The sequence below is a fragment of the Centruroides vittatus genome, unplaced genomic scaffold (assembly GCF_030686945.1).
Source record: "Centruroides vittatus isolate TY-2023 unplaced genomic scaffold, ASM3068694v2 scaffold_435, whole genome shotgun sequence".
Lineage (NCBI taxonomy): Eukaryota > Metazoa > Arthropoda > Arachnida > Scorpiones > Buthidae > Centruroides > Centruroides vittatus.
Window position 1 is genome coordinate 1,016,881 of NW_027122708.1, and position 17,630 is coordinate 1,034,510.

The 17,630-nt window shown below is 31.1% G+C and overlaps 1 protein-coding gene across 5 annotated transcripts in view; it reads left to right on the forward strand.

The window, feature by feature from the left end:
• LOC136989037 (guanine nucleotide exchange factor DBS-like) overlaps positions 1-17,630 on the forward strand; it is a 177,298-nt gene that overhangs the window by 79,018 nt on the left and 80,650 nt on the right. For all 5 annotated transcript variants that reach the window (XM_067287089.1, XM_067287088.1, XM_067287090.1 and 2 more), the window contains 3 exons: positions 7,148-7,261; positions 12,288-12,404; positions 13,851-14,128. In XM_067287089.1, coding sequence (XP_067143190.1) covers positions 7,148-7,261; positions 12,288-12,404; positions 13,851-14,128 — 509 coding nt within the window. The remainder of the gene's footprint in view (positions 1-7,147; positions 7,262-12,287; positions 12,405-13,850; positions 14,129-17,630) is intronic.

The window sequence follows — 17,630 nt, forward strand, 5'->3', positions numbered from 1 at the left end:
AGCTCTTTTTTTTTTGTCTCTTATCCCTACTCTAATTTAACCTAACTTATCATAACCTAACTGAAAATCAAGCTTAGAGACCCTAATCTAACTTACAATCAGGAATAACTAAACATGACATGATTGTTAATATATGGGAATGGAAATCAAATGTCAAGATAGCTTCAAATAAAGTTTCTTGTGAAGTTAAAGCCATATCATTTAATTCAAGTGAAAATTACTTTGTTACAGTAGGAAACAGATGTGTCAAATTTTGGTATTTAAAATATTCACATTCAGCCAAGTATAAACTTGAACCAGTTGCATGAATGGGAAGATAGGCAATATTAGGTAATCAGAGAAATAATTATTTCTGTGATGTCTTGTGTAGATGAGGCGAAATGACAGCACCTATGCAATTACTAAATCTGGAAGCTAATGTCAACTGTATATCTGTAGGAAAAGACTATATTTTTATAGGATTGCTGAAGGAGTTGTGAGATGCTTTAATCCTTTTAATCTTCAATTTTTATGTACTCTTCCTCATCCTCATTACAGTAGAGCGTCGATAAGTGGAACCAATTGGGGACTGGGGTCCTTCCAGTTAATGATTTGTTCCAGTTTCCGACTTTGTACGAAAAAATACATTAACCTGTTCAAATTTTTCTCCGTTGCATATTGCTTCCTGTTGAATTTTTCTCCGTTGCGTGTCGCTTCGTGTTGAATTTTCGTCGATTTTAAGCCTAACGAAAATTTTTATAATGATCATCGAGGCTATCGTATCGTTAAAAATTATTTCTGCATTTTGTACAAACAAAATAAATATATTAAAGAATATAAAAAACATGAAAATTATACTTTAGAAGTAAATTTAGTATCAAAAACATTCGATTCAGCACGATACAGTCCGACTGAAAATCGTTCCACTTACTGACGTTCCACTTATCGACGCTCTACTGTATTTAGGAATAGATATTGATAAAAGATTGCACGGAAGACAATTAAATCCACCCACATCTGGTACAAGATTTCCCAATGCTATAGAAATTTCTTTGGATGAAAAAAATAAAAAGGTTACTTGTATATATAATGATCACAGCATGTATATTTAGGATATAAAGGATATGAAAAAAATTGGGAAAATTCAAACATTCCTTTATCACAGTGCATGTATTTGAGGAGTAGAAACTTATCCAGATGTTTCAAAGGGAAAAAAATATTTACAGTTGATTCAATCCTATGGATTTGTATATTTTAAATGGCTACAGTGTTAATGATTATCCAGCCAATTTTACTTTTGTTTCATCCAATGGTATGTCAGTAATAGATCTGATATCACTAAATGTAAATCTAGATACAAGTAAAATTTGTCAAGTACGGTACATTTTCAATGTAACCGTACTTGACAAATTTAGTTCTGATCACTTTCCGATCTCAACAATTCTTATTTTTAATTCAGAAAAATCTATATTATGGAAATTATACAAGGCACGTTACATATGGAAACAGGATATGTTTGGAAAATATCTTATGCAAGTTATTTCATTGTATAAAACATTAAAGATGAGTTTTTTATTGGATGTTCAGGATTTTTACTTGAAATTTTCAAAAATTTTACTAACTTCAGCAGCCCAATGTGGACTGTTTAAAATGACTTATTTAATAAAACTGTTTGATAAACAATGTTTGTTGTGGAATGTTTACAATTAAATGAAAGAAGGAATTGTTTTTTATTCCATAAAAATAAGACCAGAGATTTATTATAAGAATATTATAAATTAAACAAGAGTTGCAAATCATTATGTAAAGCTAAGAAAAAGCTATTTAGGGCCAAAATTAATCTACAATTACAATGTACAAAAAGTTCAAAAAAATTTTGGTTTATAGTTAACAAATTCAGAACCAAGAGAAATTATGTAAGTGTAATTCCAAGTGAGGTTTGGCTCAGCTTCCTGAGAGAACATTTTTCTGGTCTTCATACGGTTATGTTTTTTTATAAACTCCTACTATATTCACATCTTTCTCACCAAATAAATCACACCAATAAATTACACCTCCAACTATATATATATTATATTCCTATTCCTCTCTTAGATGATCCAGATTCTCATTCGGAATTAGATTATGCAGTCAGAAAACTAAAACTTTGTACATCACCAGGTTTAGATAATATTCAAAATGAAATGATTAAATATTTTTCCATTGAAATACTCAGTGATATTCTAAATATGTTCAATTTATTTAAATCAAACTGTGAATTTCTTGCAACTTGGAAACAAATTAACTTAAAAATGTTATATAAAAATGGCAGTAGATCAGTTTCAAGTAATTATCGGCCAATAGCATTAATCAGTGTACTAAGAAAATTGTTTTCAACCATATCGGCAAATCATCTTCAATTCTGGATGGAAGAGTATGACATCATTACTTCTTTTCAAGGAGCTTTTGTAAAGAATAAAGGAGTAGAATATAATTTGTTCATTTTAAACGGAATTATTCAATCCACACTTTCAAAAAAAATAGAAAAAATTTTATGTAGGTTTTATAGACTAAAAAAAGCTTTCGATTCTGTTCATCATGATATACTATGGTTTAAATTAAGATAAATAGGTCTTTCAACAAATTTCACTAATTTACTTAAAAATTTGTTTTCTAGTACATGTTATTTAATAGAAGAAACACTTTTTAGTACAGAGTTTGTTACGTCCAACATATAAATATAAATAGCCTCTTATATGTGGACAATGTTCTTTTGTTGACTAACCCAGTAGTATCTCTTCAGGAAAGAATAAATTTGATTCATAAATATTGCCAAGATTATATTGCCAAGGCTATCAGTTAATCTCAAAAAAACGAAAATAATGATTTTCTGAAGGAGTGGCAAGCTTAAAAAATCTGATAAATTTTACTTAGAGTATCATAAATTGGATATTGTTTTACACTTTAAATATCCAGGTATTCATTTTACCACTCGGTTCATTTTCTTTGCACCTGGAAAAAGTTATACTAGATGCTAAAGCAAAAATTCAAATCTCATCAAGCTTTTATCAAACTAAGAATTTCTTCACTTAATCATTTCAGGTTATTCGACACATTAATTAGATTGAGCATTTTATATGCATTTCCCATATAGAGAAGATTGTTGGTAGACAAAGTGGAAAAAATACAATTATTTTTCTTCAAACAAGTTTTTTGTTTAAATCATTCTGTGCCAGGGCCTGTGATAAGAACAGAATTGGGTAGGCCTACTCTGGCTGTTAATTTGTCTCTGTGTTTGCTTTGATTCTGGCATAAAATCATTTTTTTACTGAGTAGTGATTATGGACAATTGATATATAACAAATTATTGTCAACCAGTAACATCACTTCCCAGCAGTTGTGGTTCACCACTGTTAAAAAATTGTTAAACAATCTTGGTCTATCTTTTGCCAGTTGTTTGGAATTTGCTAATGAAAATTAATTTTTTTTAACCTGTGAGCAAAGATTAAGAGAAATATATTGGCCTTGGGAAGTGTCTTATTTGTGGGAGAAAGAATATAATTTCAAAACATTGGAGAAAACCTCTTGGCGTCCATCTTTTTATCTACTATCTAATATAAATTATAAAATTAAATCATTAATTATTCAGCTTTGTCTAAATAGATACTCAATTACTTTAAAAGGAAAAATGAATCATTATATTGAATAATGTTGAATGCTCTTTTTGTAAAATGTTTGTAACCCTTTGTTAGATCATCTGTTCTCGTTGTGTGTACTGCTTTCCGAAATAAGATCTATTTTTTGACTTGATTTCAATCCTATTAATTTACTAGATGATAGTCTCAGTATGTCAATGCTGTACAAATTGTATAACTTTTTTGTTCAAATACTTAACTTTGTGTAAAATTTTTATTAACTCCCATGTAAAAGCTATTGCTATATCAATTAATAGTTATTTACTTACTTACTTTTATATTTCAATTGTATTCCATGCTTATGCACAAGGAACAATTTTGAAAAATGTTCTTTACCATTTGTATTCCATTTTTCAAAAAGTATTATTCTGTTCTCTGTATATGATAATAAAGCCTGAAGAGGACAGTTATGAACTGTTGAAAATACTCACTTAAATAAGCCTTTTCTGTAATGCGAATAGATAGTTGTGTTGTTAATTCTGTATCATTGCTTGGTGTGGAGTGTTTTTACATCTTATAAGTAATACACTTAGTTTTACTGATGAGTATTTCTTGAACAATACAGAAGAAAAATTTCATTGAAACAGTTTTTTTAAATAAATTTAGTGTCCACTTCTTTCATTTTTCATTACTGTTGCATCATTAGTAGTTATAGCACAAATTATTTGTGAAAACTTAAAATTCTTCTATAATTGTATTATGTTCACTGCATTGGGATATTCTTTTATGAAAGTGATTTATAGTAAATTTTTAACAAATTCAGTTTTATCAGTGTCAAAATATTCTGTTAATACCAGAATTTGACTGGTTTTATAATGTGTTATTTTTATCATAGCATAAATTATAAAAAGCAGTGGTCCAGCAGCATTGAGATATGGAAGATATATATTCATTCTGAAAATATTGTAGTGTTTACTCATTATTGATCTGATACTCTTATTAATATTGCTTGTCTGTAGTTTGTAGATTTGTTTTAAAAAAAATTCTGACAAGATTATATATTAGTAGCTCTACCGAGTAACTTGTCACTTGACTGCATATTTTAAAAGCATCACCATTACTTAAAAATGGGCTAGTCTAAGTTAGTACCCTTGTATCATTCATGCATGAGTAAAACTAGCTATTAGCAAAGCTTTGGAGCAGGTATCCTGATGACAGCACTAACTCCAGCTGCAGCCAAACATTGAATTTTAAGTGCAATTGTTTGAGATAGAAGTAGATTCAAACCATTTTATTTTGTTAATTTATTTATTATTTGCTTCTGCTGTTTTACATAAATTTTACATAAACAATAGAAATAGATCTTTTAACATATAAACAAAATTAACATAAGTTAATTTAAAAAGTTCTTCAATATTTAGGTTTTAGTGGAAATAGTCAAATGTTGCTTATTGTGATTATCATCATTCTTTAAAATGACTAATGGCAAGGATAAGTCAGTCACATTAAAGTTAAACTTTTCAGTGCAAGCTGGAATCTGGGAAGCATTTTTAAGACTTACATATAATAAAAGTTACAATGAATGCACTTGGTAATACAATCATATGGCAGTATTATCCCAATTATTATGGTAACACTACCCACATAATATTGCAAAGAACTTTTAGATTTGAGAACAGAATGTTGTAAAGTACTTAATTTTAGTATCTTAGGAAACCGACTATAATTACGGTCGGTAAAACTTCCGTTAACCTAACGGGTACTTTACGCGGATTCGAGATTAGTTTGCCAGGCCTGGGCTTTTAAGCGTGCACCGAAAAATTAGTAATAACAATGGTAAATATCAAGTCAAATCAAAAGTTCAAATATATTTAATTAGCAACTAGAACGTACTACGTACAAATGTCAATAAGCCAAACAAAATTTATTAACGAAAATCAACAAGTCAACCCGACAATAAACTCAGCTACTTAGCTTAACTTAATAGTAATTCCCCTTGAAATTCGACAAATCAAATACTTAGAAACTATGAACAAAATCTCTTACTAATTAAACGTCTATCCGTCACCTCACTATACGAAGAAAACTATTTCCTCAATCCTTTCGATATCGTCAAATCGTCAATCGAACTCCTCTTTAACACCTTGGATCGTCCAACTATCAATCTGGACTTCTATCAGAAAATACTTCGCTTTCGAATTAACCTCTCTCTCAAAGTCGCCTCGATTTGGAATTCACCTCGGTTTGGAACTCACCTCTGTTTGGAAATCACCTCTCCTTCTTCGGTTAACGTACGGGTTTTATACTGTGAGGTGACGTCACACTTGAGCTGGGTTACTCCTCTTATTTACATACTTAGTTGCTAACATTAACTTTCTGTTCTGGCAGCTTTAAGTTTCCGACAAAGCTTATAAACCGTTTACAAAATATTTATCATAATTTTCTGGGATGTTTAAGACGGTTTATCAAGTATTTCTGTACTAGTGATTGTGGGGACTCCCCCCTCCATTTTTTTTTCTGCGGACTGTTACTTCCGCCGGGCAGCGCAAGTGCGCAAGATGTTTTCCTACGGCGCTTATTTCTCCGTGAGTTGTTTTATCTTCATTTTTCATTACTAACAAGAGAGTGGTGGGGAACCTTCGTCCTAAATAAACATAAACCCCAAACAAAAGATAATAAAACGGAAATAATAATAAAATAAAAATAACGTTCGGACTCAGTTCCTTACAACGTGTGAAGCAGTCTGTTACATAATGCCAACTTATTCATTAATAAGTATTTCATAAAAAATAATGATAAAAACAAAAGAGATTCTTAAGTCTTCATATCTTGATTTTTTAGACAAGTAAAAAATGATGTTATCATCAGCATCAATGCACAAAAATGAACATTGCAGTACTGTACATGGAAGTGCAACCTAATGGCTTCAACTGCACATTTTTGCAATTGTAGCCATTAATTATTGGCAATGTTAGCAAGATTTTGGCAATGTTGGCAGATTTTTGATGCAAACAGAACTAGTTACTGAGGGTGGTAGTATTACCCAGGATGGCACCACTACCCTATTCCTCTATATCTCAGAATAAGAGCAGAAGTGATGTGCTAGGTCTTGAATGTGCATTATAATGTTTAGTATATGCAGATTATTTATTTCTGTTATGTCCCATAAAATCTGTTTTTGAAACACTTCACAGATTAATAAGTCGTCAATAACAGTTATTTTCTATACTAAGTTGTGAATGGGCTTTTGGTGTTCAGACCCCACAAGCCTAGGGACATATAGGACACACAAGTTCATGGAGCACAGCTATGAAGTCTGTTCTTAATGTTACAATCAAACAGAATTTTGTGATTTTCTATATTCATTTAATATTTTGATGCATTAGAAATAGATTTTTTGTTTGTTAAAGATAAGCTTTCTTTTTTTTTATGTATTTTAAAATAAGAAACAGTACATGTTGTGTCAATAATTTTAGCTTCAATAGAATATATTTTAATAACTGCCCTTTATATCTAACAAATACTGTATTTCATTTATGCAATTTTGATTTCAGGGATATTTTCCAGGAAATGTCCATGTTGTATTTGTCTTGAGACCATTAGGATTCTTCCAGAAAGCTATATCTGAAGTCAGCAATAAATTTTTCAAGGAAGAATTTAGATTCAAGGTATTTACTTTCACTTATGTTTTATAAAATATACAAATGCTCTATATTGCTGTAAATATCTGACTACCTGCTGATTTGTAAACAATCTTTGGAAAACTAGTAATGGATTAAGCTGTAATGCAAAATGATATGACCTATTATTTATTGTGACAATGTCACAGTGTTTTCAATTTTAGTAGTGTCTTGCCCCTGTACATCATACTTTTTCTGTTAACACAAGAGTCATGCCAGTCCTCTAACTCCATTCAGGAGAAAATTTTTGAATTGAAATAACGTGACTTCTAGGTTTGCACTGGAAGTTAATTAGGGCCACCTGCCACTACACTTTCCATACCTGTCTCAACTTTCATCTATCTCACTCCATTCTCAAGATTTAGGAAGGACAGATGGACACCAGTGGGAATTTATAGGTCTAAATTTTTGAAAATTGCAGCCCAAAAATATTTACATGGTATTTTAGCTTTTATTCTCCAATAATAGCATCAATTTATCAATATTCACTCAATACTATATATCATTTTTATTTTAAATTTGTTGTTTTGCATAGATCTGATATTTTTTACTTTTCTCTGCCATCAGTTTAACTTTGAACTATTTGATATGTGAAAGAAGAGATCATCCAAAAAAAGAAAATTTTAGATAGGCCAGTATATTTTTTAGGCATTTTTATCCTTAGATCAATCCATCACAAATAGTATGATTTACATTATGCTACTTGTTATGCAATAAGGCATTTGCTCTATTGACGAAGATATGGGTCATCCCCAAAATACTGGCACAATGTAATAACACTTGATTGTCCAGGATATACATTAGTATATATAATTTTGCCCAAATAAGTAATATAGAAGACCATATTGTAAAGTACTATTTTTTTTTTTAGTATCTTAGGAAACCGACTATAATTACGGTCGGTAAAACTTCCGTTAACCTAACGGGTACTTTACGCGGATTTGAGATTAGTTTGCCAGGCCTGGGCTTTTAAGCGTGCACCGAGAGATTAGTAATAATAACGATAAATATCAAGTCAGATCAAAAGTTCAAATATATTTAATTAGCAACTAGAACGTACTACGTACAAATGTCAATAATCCAAACAAAATTTATTAACGAAAATCAACAAGTCAACCCGACAATAAACTCAGCTACTTAGCTTAACTTAATAGTAATTCCCCTTGAAATTCGACAATCAAATACTTAGAAACTATGAACAATATCTCTTACTAATTAAACGTCTATCCGTCACCTCACTATACGAAGAAACTTTCCTCAATCCTTTCGATATCGTCAAATCGTCAATCGAACTCCTCTTTAACACCTTGGATCGTCCAATTATCAATCTGGACTTCTATCAGAAAATACTTCGCTTTCGAATTAACCTCGCTCTCACAGTCGCCTCGATTTGGAATTCACCTCGGTTTGGAAATCACCTCTCCTTCTTCGGTTAACGTACGGGTTTTATACTGTGAGGTGACGTCACACTTGAGCTGGGTTACTCCTCTTATTTACATACTTAGTTGCTAACATTAACTTTGTTCTGGCAGCTTTAAGTTTCCAACAAAGCTTATAAATCGTTTACAAAATATTTATCATAATTTTCTGGGATGTTTAAGACGGTTTATCAAGTATTTCTCTACTAGTGATTGTGGGGACTCCCCCCTCCATTTTTTTTTCTGCGGACTGTTACTTCCGCCGGGCAGCGCAAGTGCGCAAGATGTTTCCTATGGCGCTTATTTCTCCGTGAGTTGTTTTATCTTCATTTTTCATTACTAACAAGAGAGTGGTGGGGAACCTTCGTCCTAAATAAACATAAACCCCAAACAAAAAGATAATAAAACGGAAATAATAATAAAATAAAAAATAAGGTTCGGACTCAGTTCTTTACAATATTAAATAGTCCATACTATCATATTATTTAAATACTGAGGATAGTATAATATACATAGCAGTCTGTAAAAATCTATTCATTCATTCTTCTGATAAAATTTGGTTTTAAAAAAATATTATTTAAAGAACACTTCTACAATAATGTAGAAGTGTTCTTTAAATATCTTGTAATGTTAATATCTTATTTTTGCTGGCTTTAAAAGTTTTTAAATTTAATGAGAAAATCATTTTCTGTTGTTTATATCTGTAATCTATAAATATTGATAACTTTAAATTTATTGTAAAAATTATGAAAATATTTTAGTTCATAAATTAATTTAGTGAAAGAATTTCTTTTAAATTAATTGTTCTTTATAAAAATTCTGTTGTAAGTAGTCAAAATGACACATTACTTTATGTACTGTGATTTATTTGTTCTTTATCAAAAGCATCTGTTTAGATATTAAACTTTGAACTGTCATTAATTTAGCAGATCTGGACAACATTAGATATAAACATGATAGAAATTTTTAAAAACATCTAAAGTTTAAAAAAGACTATGATAAGCAAAATTATTTATAAAACAAATAGAAAAAATAAAATAAAGTGCATTTTGAAACTTTTTTCATCGGGATCACAAGTATAGCTATCAATAGAAGTTGACTGATCATAAGTCATTCAGTATTAGCAATATCATAGAAATTTCATATACACATTTGCTTTGGAAGATTGAAGGAATGAGATACGAATTTACAATGTAAATCAATTGACATTTAACTGATAGATTAATTACTGTTTGTTATTTGAAGAAAGAACTTTTATAACAAAAATGTAGAAAAGCAGATAATAGATGTATTTTTTATTTATAAAAATAATTATTTTCTTGAATATTTATGCAGTTTTTATTTGTTCATTATTTTTGTAATGCCCCTCACATTTACAAAAATGTGAGGGGCTAGCCGGGGGTAAAGGATATCGTTGTGATCACGATACTGCTTACTCGGGCAGTTAATTGTCTGATTAACCCTCAGTTGTCAAAGGGATGGCTTCCTAAATAAGTGAAAAAAAAAAAGGTGGAGATATATGATTGTAAAATCTTGTCTCCTGTCAGGCCCTGATGCCAGGTAATCAGTTTTCTGACGTGGATTACCATGCGTAAAGATTATTCGTGAGGAACTTCGAGTGGGAGGGTCGAGAGTAAGTTTGGAAGGACATAGGTAGATGATGAGTCAGAGATAAATCCATATTAACAAATAAAATATTTAATGAAATGAAAAATAAAAGTTACAAATACACATGAGATACGTTACAATAAATGGAAGCGATTAATTATATCGAGGTCTAACTATACTATCTTATATCTATCTCATGGAGAGAGAGAGTTTACAATAAATTCGATGTTATACTACCTTAACATTTTAGACGATATGTAGAATTCTCGTAGTCTTGTATGCCATCTTCTAATTAAAGTTCATGTAGAAGCTATAATACTTGCAGATCAGCGACGAATTCAGGATACAGTTTCCTTCTGATATATTGTGGACTATGGGGTGCTTTTTTCTGGAGTTCAGCTTCTTGTGGAGGTCTACAATAAACTCCAAAGAACCCTTTTGTTTGTCTTCCTCTTGTGAGAGACTGTTGGCAAACTCCTGGAGTAGCCTTTTCTATTGCTCTTCTTCTCTCTGAAGGCCGATGGCAAACTTTCCGTTTTGAGCGCAAAATTCGATAATATTTTCGGATTTAGTCCAATCAAAATGATGGATTTGCTTTATGTCAATGAGTTGCAAGGGGTAAAACTATGGGATTAAACCTTCAGATGATGTCAAAACTTGGTGATGAAAGTGGTGATAAAAGTTCAGTAGAAAGGAAGTTTGCTTCCTCTTTAACAGAAAGGGGATGAAACTTCTTCCCTTCACTCTACCAAAATGGTTGACCCTTTATATTCTTTTAATATTCATTTCTTATATCACCTGAGCCATATAACAACTTCATTCAAAGAGGAATATCTGAATTACAACATTATTCCTTTTAGAGAATATTATAACATTGATTTAAAAAGGGGGTGAAAAACGAAAGGTTGGTGTACTTTCATTTTAGTTGACAAGGAAGTTCTAAACAGAAACATCCTTGTTATATCACAAAATTGTTCATCTGTCCTTGTTATATCACCAATTGTTCATCCTGACGCAGTACTAAAGATCTCCTCCTCTCTAGTTGGCAAGCTCACAGATAGAATAATGAATGAGGAGGTTATGAGTAGATTTGGAATGGAAAAAAACCTGATGGTCAGCATCCAGAGAAGAAAAACAGCATATGCTGGGCATATAATAAGAGGATCCTCAGGGGGGAACTGTCATCAGTTTCCCTGAAGATCCTTTTATTATTGAAAAATTGCAGTTCAAGGAATAGTGGAGGACAGATGGAGAAAGGTAAGACCTAGGCTAACATGGCAAGACAACATCAAAAAATTGACTGGCTTAAGCTTGGGAAAAGTCTACAACTATGAAGAGTGGAGAAGAACTGTTCATCAACTGCAACCTTCTGTAAAGAGGATGTCATGTGAATGAATAAACTAATTTAAAATAAAAGACACAAAATGTTGATATAATAATTTATTTTAATAGTATATATTTTATAACATCAACAAACCTTTATAATTAAACCAGCAAATAAAGTTTTTAATATATTTTGACAAGCGCTTTCAATCCTGATTGGGATCTGTTTCAGATCAAATGTTCTATACACAAAAATTAAAATTAACAATAACGTTAAAATACAATAAAATATTTTATTGTATTTTAATGTTATTGTTAGTTTTAATTTTAACTTTTAATGTTAATATTAATGCGTAGGTGGGAATTTTTGTATTTGTTCGAATAGGTAATCTTTAGCGATTTTAAAATTTAGAATTGCTCTTTAAGCATTCCAAACTTTTGTGTATAAAACATTTGACCTGAAGCAGAACCCAATCAGGATCGAAAGCGCTTGTCAAAATATATTAAAAACTTTATTTGCTGGTTTAATTATAAAGGTTTGTTGATGTTATTTACTATATAACCAGCTGTCTGAAGATTTAGTAAATACTTTAATTTGTATTCTAATAATTTCAAAATTTTGGGTTTATTCTTGAATAATAATAATAATTTTTTAAAATTTTTAGCTGGTCATATGTAGTTGTCTAGAAGAACTTCATGAACACATTAACCCAACTTTATTAACAGAGGATCTTGGAGGAACAATTCCATATAACCATGAAGATTGGATAGAACAAAGACTGGTAATTTTTTAAATTTTAATTTGATGTAAAAATCATATATATAATATCTTTGTGTTAAATTTTTAAAATTATTTATTTCTGTATAATTAGTTGAAATTTAAGATTTTCAAGTGTTGTATAATTTTTTTACTAAATATGATGTATATTTTGTCAACATAAATATTACATTCAATGAATATGGAAAAAATTTATTTTATTAAATATTATATTAAAAATAAATATGAATTTTTATAAATATAATTAATTTTTCACAAACATTTTGTCAAATGTTATTGATGATAAAAAAGAAAAGATGACAATTCTACATTTACATTTGTGTGATTTTTCCATTTTTTGGCTCTTTATCCTGTGGGCACTAAGAGACTTTTTTAATCATGATCATTATGGGTTCAGTCAGGACCACAATGGAAGTAACAGGTGGCGAGGGATGGAGTCTATCCAGAACAGACTGTCTATGAAAAATTACTGGGCTGGTTTGCCTGGATACAATTCTGTCTCCCCAGAGCAGTAGATTAATGCTTTACTTGGTCATCCATTTACAATCAAATGCATTTAAATACAAAAATTCAAAGTATTTTGAAGCTAGCACATGTAAAATGGTATGGTATTACAAAGGTAAATTAAAAATTGTACATTTTAAATTGTAAAAATTAAAAATTGTAAAATTAAATTGCCTATGTGTAGGTGTTCAGCAATAAAAACACAGAATGGAAATCTTAAGAGAGTTCAAAACATTTCCATGCTGTAGAAAGTGTATCCATTCCTCTAAAGTTGACTGCCTTCTAATGGCCTTGTAAATTTCAAGAACTTCTAAATATTTCAATTATGTAGGATCTGACATCCAATGTAATAGACCCACTCATCAAATCAGGTGTTAGATCCACACATTTGAAATATTTAAAAGCACTTGAAATTTACAAGATTGTTAGAAACTGGAAGGTGGTCAACTTTAGAGAGATGGATATATTTTCTACAGCATGGAGGGCTTGTTTAGAACACTCCTAGGACTTCCATTCTGTATATTTATTACTGTACACCTGCATGTAGGAAATTTTAATTTTTAATTTACCTTAGTAACACTAACATTATGCATGTCCACACTTTGAACTACTTTAATTGTATTTAAAATGTATTCAATTGCTTGATCTGTTTTCCTTACAGAATACCTGATGATGTTTATTACAAATGGACAAATACATTTGTATAAGTAAATATTTTCATTCCTTTTACTGGTTTTTTGGGTATTTGATGTGTGTACTTTTATTCCTTTTACTGGTTTTTTGGGTATTTGATGTGTGTACTTTTATTCCAAACCAGTTTTTGCTGTGACAAATGTCTTTATAATACTATTAATGTTTAAAAATTATATAAAATTATATACATTTCAATTTATACAATTTTATAAATATTGAAAATGATACAATGTTATATTTATGATTTTTATAGGCAGTAGAAAAATTTTCAAGTAATCTTCAAGAAATTTCTCTTGCACTAAAAGAAATGAAAAGAAGTTTAAGGGAAACAGAATTACCTAATGATGTGGGTTCAACAATGGCTCTGCTAGAAAATCAATGTGGAGAATACAGAGAATTAAAAGATGATATTCGTAATGCTTCAAAACATGGAGAAAGTCTGTTAAATTGCATTCGTAGACCTTCCCTTGATAATTATTTGGTATTGGATCGTTATCCAGATCGATTAATTAATGTATCAGCAGTAGAAAGGTAAATAATTATTCTTCAAATAAAAAAAATAAATATTAACTATTAATAGCTTAAACATAATTATAAAATTAAATGTGATATACTATATGTTCTGCATAACAAAAACTTTTAAAATAATTCATTTTTTATATAATGGTTAAGTAAACAGAAAACGGAAGTAAAATTGTTACTACAGGAAGATAGTATAAGGAAAGTAAAGAAAAGAAAATAAATAAGGTTTAATAAAGCCACAATTGTTTATCAAAATTTAAAATAGTAGCCTATTTATAGATTTGTTATAAAAATTAGAATCTGATCATTTTCATTATTTCTTATAAAATTGAACACTTGTAGCATAAATTTAATTTCTATGAGGCTATGCTCAACAATGGAATGTAATTAGTCATGAGATGGTCGTTTTGACCTTTTTTAATTGTGACTTTTTCATAACTAATAAACATCTTATTCTTCTAATTTGCTAAATGATTTTATTAGTCATTATTAAATTTTACATTTTATTATGAACAGAAATATTTTACATCATATTACAAGGGTTGTTCAAAAAGTTCCCAAACTTTATTTATTACAAAAAAAAAAACTTCACTTATAATTTATTTGTCAGGGTCCCCTTCAAAGTAGTCTCCTCCCCAACATACACAATTATCCCAATGGTGTTTCCACTTTTTAAAACAGTCCTGGAACGCTTTTTCCCGAATGCTCATAAGCTCCTCCGTCGTTTTTTTTCTATCTCTGGAATGGTGGCAAATCTTTTTCCTTTGAGTGTGTTTTTTAGTTCAGGAAACAGGAAAAAATTGCATGGGGCTAGTCAGGTGAGTAGGGTGGGTGGGGAAGAACAGTGGTCTTTTTTTTTTTTTCTTTTTTGGCTAAAAACCCATGAGTTCTGAGGGACGAAGGAGTCGGTCGTTGCATTTAATGGTGAAAAAACCACTCACTGCTCCTCCAAAGTTCAGGCCTTTTTCACCTTATTTTGTTTCTTAGGTGTTTCATAACCCCCCAGTAGTACTCTGTGTTGACTGTCTGGCCTGTAGGTAGGTATTTACGATGCACAACCCCTTTGTATTGAAAAAAACAGTTAACATCATCATAATGTTTAAGCAAACTTGTCCAGTTTTTTTGAGGCGGGGATGTTTCACCCACCCTCACCATAAGCCTTGGTAATCAACTCAAAAGTTTCTGTGAAGGATTTCCCAAGTTTCACACAGAATTTCACAGAACAACGCTGTTCCTTCAAAGAGTTCATTTCCGCAGATCCGATTTTTTTACGAACCCCACAAACACCCCTTCACATAAACAGCCATAACTAATCACCAAAACAAGATATCAACAAACAGGTTGAAACATGTTACTCGGAAGGTTTTTTCAGACACGCCTCCAAGCAGATTAAAAAATAACCAACTGGGGGCATGCTATTCAAAAAGTCTGGAAACTTTTTGAATAACCCATGTATTTGTGCAAAACATTGGTTTGACAAATAAGAATTGGATTTACACATTAGTCCATTTTTTTGCTATCTGTTTTATATTGAATTGATATTTTGGTTTTTTCCTACTATAAATATATACAGTAGAGCATTGATTATCCGACTTAATTGGGGACTGGGGTTGGTCGGATAACCAAAAAGTATGAAAAAATACATTATTAGTATAGTGCAGCGTTTCTCAAAGTGGGCGATAACGCCCCTTGTGGTCAGTAAATAAATCTAGGGGGCGCTGGAGGCAGGGTACTGAACGGTGATCAAAGGTAAAAGTTCCCTTTCCTCTGTCAAATGGATAAGAGGAAACATTGCATTTAATGGTTTCCAGATGTCGAGAACAATGTACGATAAGGGCACAAAGTGTGAGATTCATAGAAAAGTTTTCCTAAGAATATTTCCAATCCTTTCTCTCACGGGGACGTTGGGTATAACTTTATGGAACAAAGGGGGCGGTGGATTGAAAAAGTTTGAGAATCACTGGTATAGTGTATTAGGCCTGGTTTAAATACTAGCCTCCTTTTCATGATCGAGCCAGTGCTGCCAGCTAAAACATGCAAAAAGTTAACAAAAATAATATTAAAGTAGCTAAGACATAACCAAATATTGTAGCGCCACATCACTAGTGGATATTTGAATTTGCCAACTAGAACGCGGTCGGTTAATCGGGGGTCGGATAATCGATGCTCTACTGTATTATAGTATTTTTAGAAAAAATTCTTGATTTTGATCTGAAATCGGAATTTCTTTTATTTTTGATATTCTTTAAATAAAAGTTTGGTGGTTTCAGAATACACAACATTTACTTTTATGCTTTACTTTCAATCTCCTGAAACTTTCAAACAACAATTAATCTTCAAATAAACACACATAGACTCATTAGATTTTATTATATGAGATATATACACACACAGGTTATGTAATCCATTTCAACATTGTTTATCATTATGTTCACATTTATGCTCAATATGAAGATTTCAGTTTGGTTGTCAAGTGATCTTGCCCCAAATGACTTCAGATGAAGAATAATTATGCTCAAAAGTTTAACCAAAAAAAGATTCATTTATTATGATACATTTTTTACATTAAGTCATATTAATTTTGGTTACTATCAAAATTTCAGTTACTATTTTATCAACCTGGGAGGGAGAGAGAGAGAGAGAGAGAGAGTTAGTCAAGTTATAGGTACAGTACTGTAGCATCAGCTTGTAACTAATTATTAAGTTCCATATGGAGGAAATGATGAATTCTCTTAGGGTACAATACTAGGCCACAGAAAAGAGTTAATAACTTCTCCTTTTATTATTCCTTAGGGTTATACGTGGTACGATCCAAAAGTTCGGGGAATGCAGTAATCTATGACAACAAAAGCATGTATTTGAAGTTACAGCATATGAAATGGATTCTACCAAACCACCTCTACATGTTCAGGTTAATTTCACCCATGTCATGTGATTAAACCGCGAGCGCTGCTGTTTTTTTCCGGAGATAGTTACCTTTGTTCTGTGACGTAATCAAAGTGGAGCTTCAAGAACAACCTCCAACATTAAATTTTGTCAGCGTTTAGGTAAAACACCTATGGAGATTTTAAAATTGCTAAGAAAGGTGTACGGTGATTCTACGGTGAAAGGTCACGGTGAAGTCGAAATGTTGGAGGTTGTTCTTGAAACTCCACTTTGGTTACGTCGCAGAACAAAGGTAACTATCTCCGGAAAAAAACAGCAGCGCTCGCGGTTTAATCACATGACATGGGTGAAATTAACCTGAACATGTAGAGGTGGTTTGGTAGAATCCATTTCATACGCTGTAACTTCAAATACATGCTTTTGTTGTCATAGATTACTGCATTCCCCGAACTTTTGGATTGTACCACATATATGATGCGGTGCAATAATATTGAATGAACACAATATCAAACGTGTAGACATTACAAGGTCTGAACCTAGAAGAAGGTTTCAAATCAGTGTTGCTGGGTCCATTGAGGTTTTGGAGTTCTTCTGGTGGCAATTTTTGGATTTATGGCCAGCAACA